Source organism: Botryllus schlosseri, chromosome 16 (genome assembly GCF_051294905.1).
Source record: "Botryllus schlosseri isolate E-star chromosome 16, Bs_hap1, whole genome shotgun sequence".
Classification (NCBI taxonomy): domain Eukaryota; kingdom Metazoa; phylum Chordata; class Ascidiacea; order Stolidobranchia; family Styelidae; genus Botryllus; species Botryllus schlosseri.
This window is the reverse complement of record NC_137251.1, coordinates 16,098,730-16,108,668: the sequence shown is the minus strand read 5'-3', so window position 1 is coordinate 16,108,668 and position 9,939 is coordinate 16,098,730. Positions and strand designations below refer to the sequence as shown.

At 40.6% G+C, this 9,939-nt stretch overlaps 1 protein-coding gene across 1 annotated transcript; it reads right to left on the bottom strand.

Annotated features, from left to right (window-relative positions):
• Positions 1-574: 574 nt before the first annotated feature.
• On the bottom strand, positions 575-9,002 carry LOC145458836 (uncharacterized). Its single transcript, XM_080337331.1, has 8 exons — positions 8,840-9,002; positions 6,970-7,196; positions 6,796-6,913; positions 6,339-6,565; positions 5,516-5,639; positions 2,872-3,098; positions 1,365-1,489; positions 575-734 (listed from the first exon to the last, which is right to left on the bottom strand). Exons 1-7 carry the CDS (start codon positions 8,913-8,915, stop codon positions 1,370-1,372), a joined length of 1,119 nt encoding a protein of 372 aa, XP_080193457.1. The 5' UTR covers positions 8,916-9,002; the 3' UTR covers positions 575-734; positions 1,365-1,369.
• Between the last annotated feature and the right edge of the window lie 937 nt (positions 9,003-9,939).

The window sequence follows — 9,939 nt, the reverse complement described above, 5'->3', positions numbered from 1 at the left end:
GAACTATGACGAAAAAAACGAGTATTTGCTCATTCGATTCATAGCAACGATGAGATGGAATTTCTCGGCTCGTGCTCGTCATATCGACATGTGCAACGAAATCACGTTTTTATCCTGTCTCCCATTTCGCGTAATACATAGTGATCATTATTTTCGAACCGTACAATTGACCAACAAGGTTGTGCTGCTGATGAAATTACGGGTATGCCGAATACCCACAATATTCACAGGCATATTTCGCATACCTCGGCACTCATGTATGAAAATAATTGAACATTGAACATATGACTGCTCTGCTGTTAAATGCCCAGGAATATGGTTCGTCGGAAAACGTAGCGCCAAAGAGGAAAAGATTTATAATTTCGCGAAGGCCTGCCGTTGAATTATGTGAACTCAGCAGATATGGTTGTTGCATATATAATAGCATCTTATGAAATACGTCGGAGCCGGAGCTACCCCTCAAATACCTGGCTCCAGCTCCGTTAAAAATGCACGGCTCCGGGGCTCCGGCTCCGGCTCCAAAGCCCTGCATATAACACTACCGAAATTCACTTAGAACGAAGTCAGGCGGAAGTCAAGCATGCGAATGTATTTGGAGAAAAAAACCAGTTCAAATGCATGGTGTCAATGAACGGATGAAATTTCCAGCTTCTTTATGTCGACGTCTGGGCTTAAAGTCATTTATATATTCCGTTAAATTTTCCGTAGCCTTCTTCGTCTTGTGGGAGCGCTTCCTGAAAACAGGACGCGTATATTATTTTCCAGTAATATTACCAATGGATATTTTTTCTGTAATAAGCATCACCAAATGGTTGCGAACACAAGGTATAAGCACACAAAATATCAAATGTAAGCCTACGTGGAAGTTATCCACATATCATCACCACATAACGTTCAACGTGGTTTGGGAAAGTGAGTGCGGTTCAGTGTTCAGTTAAGTTCAGTAATTTCGACATTTCAAAACACCACAAAATTGCACTAAAGGGAAAGGATAGGGAGGAGTCGAAACAACTTGTATAGTAGTCTTTAATTCAGACGTACACCATGATGAATAAGAGGCATTTACTATGTATCACAACTAGGAAGTAACAGAACAGAACATATAAAGACAACCGATAAAAATGAAGTGGCATGTGCCATTAGGCGAAATCGATATGTCAGATCGTGGTCCGGTTATTTCGAGCGCACACTATAGTAAGTAATTTTTATCCATCTCACCCAAATTATATATACAACCGCCCTATACCACGCCCGTTGGACAGGATGAACAAACAGAGAGTAAAATGTAAGCTTATACAGAAATCATGTCAGTATCTCATCCCCTAACATTCGGGAGATCATAACCATATCCAGCTCTATCTCACCAAATTTATATTTGTTTCTGACAAATGTATCCGTGTCCTTTGTATGCGTCCGGGTGGTTTTCTTTGCGATTCGGTCCATTTGTCCCCTTTCTCGATACCACAGCCATCACATGAGTGTTAGCAACCTGCAACGTTGCGCCAGTTTACCTAAAACTCGACAAACAACTCGACAAACTTGAACAGGCCTATCTGCGAAATACACTGTTCTTAGAATCTATAGGTAAAATTAGAGGTATAAAAAGAAAGCTCGTGCAAGTCCCCATTCGCTATATAAGCTATAGTCCATACAGTATACATTTCAACACATACGTTACAGTAGGCATGGCGATATGACTTCATATTTTATAGTATCAGTTCGGAGACGGATGTTGATTGCGTTAATAATTCAGTAAACCAACGTCTGTCAATGGGTATAAACTATTAGAAGATCAAAGAGAAATTAGGTCGATGTATATAAACGATTGCAATGATACTGGGTTGCGGTAAGCTTTGATGATCGACTTAATTCCGCTCAATTGTCGTCTATAAATGTTATTGCTAATAAGTGTGCTTCCTCTATCCTAGTATCGTTTAGTCGTGGGTTCAATCCCCGGCACGGTCAGACCAAAGACCTGATCAGTAAAACCGATATCCGTGGATTCCCCGCTTGGCGCTCAGCATTTCGGACACAGCATGGAGGGGTGGTGCATTACTTGCAGCCTTACAAGGCTATTTCTGCACATTCCATGTCGATGGGAATATGCACATTAGGGCTGTTCAAAAATAACTTTTTCTTCTGGATTTCAGCCATTCAGGCATTAAATTGTCAGGTTACCCTAAAACACTCTGCGCACCAAATTTGGTTCAATTCCAACAAGTATAAGACTCCGCAGATCCAATTAAAATTTTTAATTTATAATGGAAAATAAAAAAATTTCAAATTTTTTCGTCAGCCCCATGAAAATGTTGAGCTGTCTTCCGAGACAATGCAAAACAAATTTGACTCAATTCCAAAAAGTAGAAGCGGAGTTATTCGAGTTTTTCGTTGATAATCCGAGGATTATCCTAGATCGGTGATAATCCGAGGATTATCAACGAAAAACTCAAATAACTCCGCTTGTACGGGTTGGAATCGAGCCAAATTATTTTTGCATCCTTTTTGAAGATAATTCGACAATTTCATGGGGTTGACAAAAAAATTTGAATTTAAAAAAAAAAATTTTACGTTATAAATTAAAATATTTAATTGGCTCTGCGGGAGCTTAGACTTGTTAGAATTGAACCAAATTTGGTATGCAGGCTTTGTTATGGTAACCTGACAATTGAATCAGTGAATGGCAGGAATCCGGAAAAAAAAGTTATTTTTGAACAGCCCTAATGCACATCCTGCACGCATGGTATGCATAGGAACAGATCGTTTGTGCGTATATCATGAGTTGGTGTACTGTATATATATATGCCACAGAAACATTTCATACAAAAACATAAAACGTCCTATTTCTATTCGTATAGAACTGCAAGAACGTACAGCACTGTCGGCAGTCCAAAGCATAACTTCGCGCCATGTGAGCGGAATTCGATGCTCGATTTGCTTCCGGAATTCGTTGTACACATCGTCGTTCGGAGCGGTTGCTACTGCAGCACTGTGTTTGCTTGTGCACGCGGTCTGGGCGTCGCTATAACTTGTAGTTCCCCACCAATCGATCATAATCCAATAACGTACGCCTCCGAAATCGAACTGGTTGGTATTCCCGGCTGGAAAATATCGTTAAAAATCACCTGGGTGGTAGAGATGTACAGGTTCAGGATTTTAGATTCTGAACCCAACTGTCGGATCCGGATCAGGACAGGATTCTAAATTTATAGTGCACGAAAGTGACCTTCTGTTTGTTTACTTCGATGTTTGCTATGAACTTTGTATTAGCTCCCTTCAGCATTGCACCATTCGAAAAATCCCCAGAGGTGGTCAAAGTAGTCAATAAGGCTACTCAAGTAGAAGTAGAAGTAGCGAATAAAAAATCCACTCAAGTACGAGTAGAAGTACTTCTTCCATAAGCAACCTAAAACTACTTGAAGTAGAAGTAGAATTGACTGACTTTAAATCTACTCAAGTAAGTAAGTAGTTGAGAAAACGATCGTAATTCGTTCGCTGGGATTGTCAAAAGCTGCAAATTGAGCTATGCGAAAGATGCAGAGCTTGATTCATATTGATGCATACCAGCAGGTATCCAATTTTCGGCAGCATGATCATTCGTCAACATCATGGGATGAAAATGCTATTATTGATATGGTAATGCGATACTAACCTTCTGTTCACTCGATCAGTCCGTTTTAGAAAATATCATGGTATTATAAAGCCCGTATATTGTAGTCGAAGAGCAATACGGAGAAGTTGTATCGGATACGGAGTAAACACTGTGCGCGACCAGTAAACGTGGATAAAAAATATGGTGGTTCGCAAAAATGTCATATTTTGTAGCTTTATTTCCGGAAATTATAGGCATTACTACACTTGCTTCTATACTTCAACATGTATGTTCTCCAGACAAAAGAACTGCAACTATTTAGAATTCAAAGTATGATACTGTGAATTGAAAGAGAAATATAAATACTACTTCTAAAAGCGAAAAATGTATTTCAGGTCTTTAGTCCAGACAAGTTTCGAAGGTGGTATGCTAAAACAGGTCTAAAGCTAAAAAAAAGTCAGAGTCCAATTTTCCAGATTAGGACACGCCATGGACTGCTAGATTACGATATGATAAGTAAATGCTAGAATGCGAAACATCAGTTTCAAACGTTATGATGGGCCATATATGCTGTGATGAAATATTTCATACGGGCGACAATGCGGTGTGAACAGAACCATGCAACCTCTCACCTAAATTGTATTCATCGATACTTTAGTGAAATCATACCACTGGTCACTTCATATCCACTGAGCGCAAAGCGCGACGAATATTTTTGGGTTTTACTCTCAACGTTTATGAAAGGTAAATGATGATACTCCGTCAAAACAGCCGCGAAATTCCTCAGGCCATCTTCCTGCTAGGTGGATTAAACTACTTCTACTTGACAAACTGAAAATAGCGGAAAGTAAGTAAGTAGTTCACAAAATATTACGAAGTAGAAGTAGAAGTAGCGGGAAAAAGATCTACTTGAGTAAGTACCAGAAGTATAGGAAAACTACTCAAGTACTTTGAAAAAGTAGAAGTACTTCGTTACTGACCACCTCTGAAAATCCCTAATAGCAAACTTCAATGTATTGCCGAGGTGTGATAAGCAAAGTATCGACGACAGGGTCTAATAGATCCACAACCTTGTGCAGGATATTTTTGTTTTAATATTTGAGATGAACACACGATCCGTATTGCGTCAGGATTCCATTCAATCGAATGGGATCGGATCCGAATCCTGAAAGTTCATGACCCGTACAACTGTACTGGGTAGTGCGATCAACCGCATCGACTATAACGAAGTTTCTTGATAGAAATTCATCGCTTACGAAATGAAATTATTGATACATGTTTTCATTCACTTAACTGCATTGAAATCCACGTTATAGGCTTATATAGGCCTGTACCGTAGGTATACCAAATTCTCAAAGGCTGTGGGTTCTAAATCTTTCGTAACATAGTGCTAAATTACAGATAATATTTGAAACATCCCTATATATAACGAAGAATGAGTTGTGGCAATTCAATTACGATTAAAATAGGCTAAGAAAAATCTCGCTGGAATCAGGGGGAATTCGTTTTTTTTTTTAAATTTTTACAGCATAAGGTTGAGTTAAAGCAGCCTCCTGAGTCATATTTCTCCACAACCACACGCAGATCAACTACTTTATATATTCCGAAGAACCTCAAATACAGTATAGCCTGCTTACCTGGAAGGATACTTGCTACTCAATCTAAAATGAGCTGAGAACAAGTTGTCATTATGATGATCAAACAACGCCGAAAGTGCCGTAATGGTGTCAACGTGCCATATTTATAAGTTCGGTGTCACACAGTTTGTAGCAGTTCCTAAATTTTGAAATTTGGCACCCAAACGCGTGAAGTGGCAACCCTCGCTTGCGGGTACACTGAATCTTATGTATCCACACGTCACAATGGAGACTCGCAAGGTACGCCACAATGTCACAATAATTAGTTCGTCTACAGTTGCTCGCTTACGTTCGTTATTTCTCTTCCTACAAACGTATCCGTGGCCTTTGTAACTCTGGGGGTGATTCTCTTTTCTGTTCGGACCTCCGGTGCCTTCTCTCCAAATTACCAGCATCACATTCGTTCCTTGGCTCTGTGGCAAGCAATGGAAGCAGGGTCGTAATGACTCGAGTCATGACTCGACTCGAGTCACGTTTTTCAGATGACTCGACTTGACTCGAGTCATTTTCTCAAATTACGGAAATGACTCGACTCGACTCGAGTCAATTTGTGTCATTGCGCATGACTCGGACCAAGTCATATGACTCGAGACTCAGACAACCAAGACCGACGTTTCATTGTAATTCGAGGAATAGTAAAGTAATCACACTATTGGGATTTCGTCTATTGGTACTGGTACTTGAAAATGCGCCCAGAAACTGCTAAAAATGACGAAAATTAGTATCTTATAAATGCGAACCATTCGATATCACCAAACAGAGTTACAAAAGTGGATTTAACTGGAAACTGGGCAGTCAACGCAATGACTTTGACTCGACTCGAGCCATAATACCATGACTCGGACTCGACCCTCTGCTCGGTGACTTGGACTCGGACTTGACTCGGTGGTGAATTGAAAATGACTCGACTTGACTCGAGTCAAAACTTTAAAACTGAGATTGACTTGTGACTCGGAGCATTGTGACTTGGTTACAACCCTGAATGGAAGCTGTAAGCACGGGAAAGCATTCATGTATGTGCTATTGTGAGCTATACTGCACATCGTACTGGTCCGATGTAGCTATATTTTGGGTTTTTTGTTATTCTGATAATTGACCATTTTCTATTGCACCTGACTATCTTTGGTCCACAGCATCACTTCATTCCAATCAGTCGGAATCCTGTATTCTACTTGTTTTTCAATTTCAGCTTCTTCAGCATTGTCGAAAATGCTGACGAGCTCGGCAGAATGGGTCGCACATTTCGATTGCGCGGTCGCAAAGTTGACCGTTCCCCACCAATCAATCCAAACCCAATAATCATCATTTGAATACTTGAATTGGTGGGTCTGTCCGATGGCTGGAAGTGGAATTTTGAAGAGAATGAATTCAATGAAACGGATAGCGAACAAGCAATGACTTCGTTGTTTCAAGTGGGGCATCATTTATAACCTATACGTATAGTTGTTGGAATGTATGACATACTTTAATCGTACCGCTCTACTAAATCAAGCAGAATTTGTCACGAAAGATCCTCGTTGCTGTAAGCGCCATACCATGATTTTAATAACAAATAATGATTATATTTACGAGGCTTGTAGCAAACGTATCCGTGGCCCTTGTAGCTCGTGGGCTGGCTCTCTTTCCTGTTTGGCCCACCAGTCCCAGGTCTCCATATCACCAACAAATCTTTTGTTCCTGCCGCACTCTGAAAGGAACATATGCTTTACTAGTAGGCCAATTACTCCGCTACTTAGTACTTACGCCATCATCGTCGGTCCACAGCATCACTTCGTTCCAGTCCGCAGGAATCTTCTTTTCGACTTGAGACTGTACCTCCGCGTATTCTGCGGCATTTACGACCTTGTACACTTCGGCAGAATACTTGCTTTTGCATTCGGATTGCGCTTTGGCAAAATTTACAGTACCCCACCAATCGATTAGAACCCAGTAGTCACCTCCGCCGTGTTGGAATTGGAAGGAAGATCCGGCTGCAGTTACAAAACGCTATGAGGAAGAAATCTATTGCCACACAATGAAAACCAGTACAATGGTAGGCAATAGGGATGAATATCGTTCACAATCCGACGTTACAAATATCAGGCTAACGGCCATGCCGAGACAAATAAATAAAAATTCGATGTAGGCAACACACATAACCATACTGTCGACCGTAAATTGCGAGAAAAGTCAAAGGAATTCAGGTAATCGAATAGCTTCTTGTCCAATGTATTCAAGTGTGAAATCAGTATAGGCATAATTTAATTATTTGTGCCTTATTTCTTGGTCCACTTGATGTTAGCTCATACGTACCAGACTGCATAAGCTAAATTGGAATTTTGAGCTCGTGGGCCGCACTCAACATCTGAATCCATTCGCGGGCCACACCACATAAACTTGAGATTATAAACCAAACGAAATATTGGTATTTGATTATATAGTGAGGACATGGAGATAATAAATGTGCTTATTTAAAACAAACCAAACGTTGCTTTAATGATATCGTACACGCGTCAGAAACATAGTGGCGAGATTTCATAGGCTGGTCGACCTCAATAACCAATTTGTCAAAACTATAGAGATGAAAGTCGGTTGACCCGATTCTTAGAACAGGATTGGAATTTAAATATGTGAGCAGCGATATGTTCATAGATTTACTAATTCCACTTTTGGTTCAGTTCCAAGACACACAATGCTGACAGCATCATAACCATGTTAGCTTCAAACACGTTTATACTATGTGTAGATAAAATAAACAATATACATACCCTAATGCTACGCATACAGAGAACAAATCTACCTAAGACACGAGCGAATCGTTTTTTTATAAGCACATCACTGAAACAATTAAAACTGGAGTGGCCAATCTGAAATCACACTCGCGATCCGGATTATGTCAAACTTGTTAAGGATTTCTGTGATATTTAGCAGTTGTGACCTTTCAAACTGCGTGGGCCTTGAGATAAGGGCTGTCGCGCCAGAAATTAAACATAAAAAATAATTTAGGAAGCATTTACCTTAGAACAGTGGTTCTCAAACGTTTTAAGACAGGCCCTCCCCCCTTATGATGGTGAAAGATTTCGCGCCCCCCTTATCGTCATATCACAAAACGCAACCGGGATGCTAGCAATCCTAACAGATAGTTTGATGGTATGGAAGGTCACGACTGTGGATGAGAGATTATTAAATGTGAAATTCAGACTAAATACAGAGCAATAACTATGACTTGAATGTAAATCGCGCGGAGCGCGAAAAAATGTTCAGTTGAGATCAGCTTCGCGACCCTCTTCAGATCATTCCACGCCCCCAAAGGGAGCGCCCCCAGTTTGAGAGCCACTGCCTTAGAATTATAATGGTGAAATATAATGCCATGCCCGGGGCGACAAGCTGGAACAGGAGCCCAGAAAACTTCCGATAGCATGAATTGAACCTGGGCTCCCGGCCAAAGTGGCGTTGAAGCTTACTACTACTCTATCTCACAGGAAGGTAACTGAGTGAAACGTAACATGAATTGTAACAGAGTTGGCTGATTGTACAGAAGAAAGTTTGTCGTCACTGTTATTTGTCAGATGTATATTAATTTCGCCAGTGGTGTTAATAGGCTTATCTAGTGCTATAGCAAAGCAATACTTACGTTGCAACCGCGCCATTTCGACTGTACTCGCCATCAGCACTACTAAGCCGATCACGACAACCGCCGTATTCGCCATACTGAAAGATCGTCTTTCTATATAGTCGTAGAAATAGCTTCAAAGAATTAGTGAGATCGACATGAAACTCGGTAATTGAAATACGATACGTGGACTTATCATAAAATTTTTGTTTGAGCGTGTGCGTGGACGGGACCATGATTCTAGATCTAGGATAAATTGAGATGAAAAAGGATCTATACATAGTTTACTGTACATTTTTTGTCTAGTTTTCCACCCGCATCGGTTATGCATCTTCTTACTTGGGTACTTCTCAGGCCTGTCATTTTCTACCTTTATCCGCCGCAGTTTGACACATCTTGAAAATCGCTAGTCTACTTGTAATTGACTAATATATTCAAATTTAAATAAAACCAAATATTCTCAAGAGTAATCGACAAAAACTAGTAGAGAATTGCATTGCGTACAATTACCCTTTACGAGTGTCAGCCGAACTTATTCCGGTTTATTTCGATATGAATGTAGTATTCAATTGTATATTGAAGTTCTCTACCTCCAAGAGTCGCGTTTTGTTACCGCACGACTTCTACTTCTATCGCAACACCAACACCGACAACTTCGACCGCCTGTGGCTTGTAGTAATATTATAAGCAGTGCCATGAAATGCCAGAGACAAATCAGTCCAGAGTCCCGTCTGGAGAAGCTTAGGTCTTTTTGAGTCCAGGGTTTCACGAGACTGATGTTTGCGCAAAATTTATTGCTTTTTTATAGCTTAGTAAAAAAACGAACATCACCAACCAGCGGAAATGCGTTTCATAATGTATCGGCAACGGATGCCATGTCGCTGTAATTTTTAAGAAATAGAGCCTATAATGGAGTTGCGATATGAAGGAATGGTTCCCCGCCTTTAATCACAGGCAAAACTCCCGGCGTACATCCTCATCCCATCCTCGCTGCTCCAAAATGTTCGTGTAGGCGCGGATATGCAACCTCTTGATTACCAGGATGTAATCCGTTCGTTGCACGATTGCTGCAGGCACGGTTGATACATGGCCCAACGCATGCATCCAATTGCAGCAGTGCG

What these genes read in the sequence shown, in the direction of transcription:
- LOC145458836 (XM_080337331.1), bottom strand. Translation starts at nt 8,915, where the DNA reads ATGGCGAATACGGCGGTTGTCGTGATCGGCTTAGTAGTGCTGATGGCG. An exon ending in TAGGAAGAGAAATAACGAAC is followed by an intron (nt 3,099 to 5,515) that starts GTAAGCGAGCAA and finishes GATATTTTCCAG; the next exon opens with CCGGGAATACCAACCAGTTC. An exon ending in TTTGGACTGCCGACAGTGCT is followed by an intron (nt 1,490 to 2,871) that starts GTACGTTCTTGC and finishes GCAACGTTGCAG; the next exon opens with GTTGCTAACACTCATGTGAT.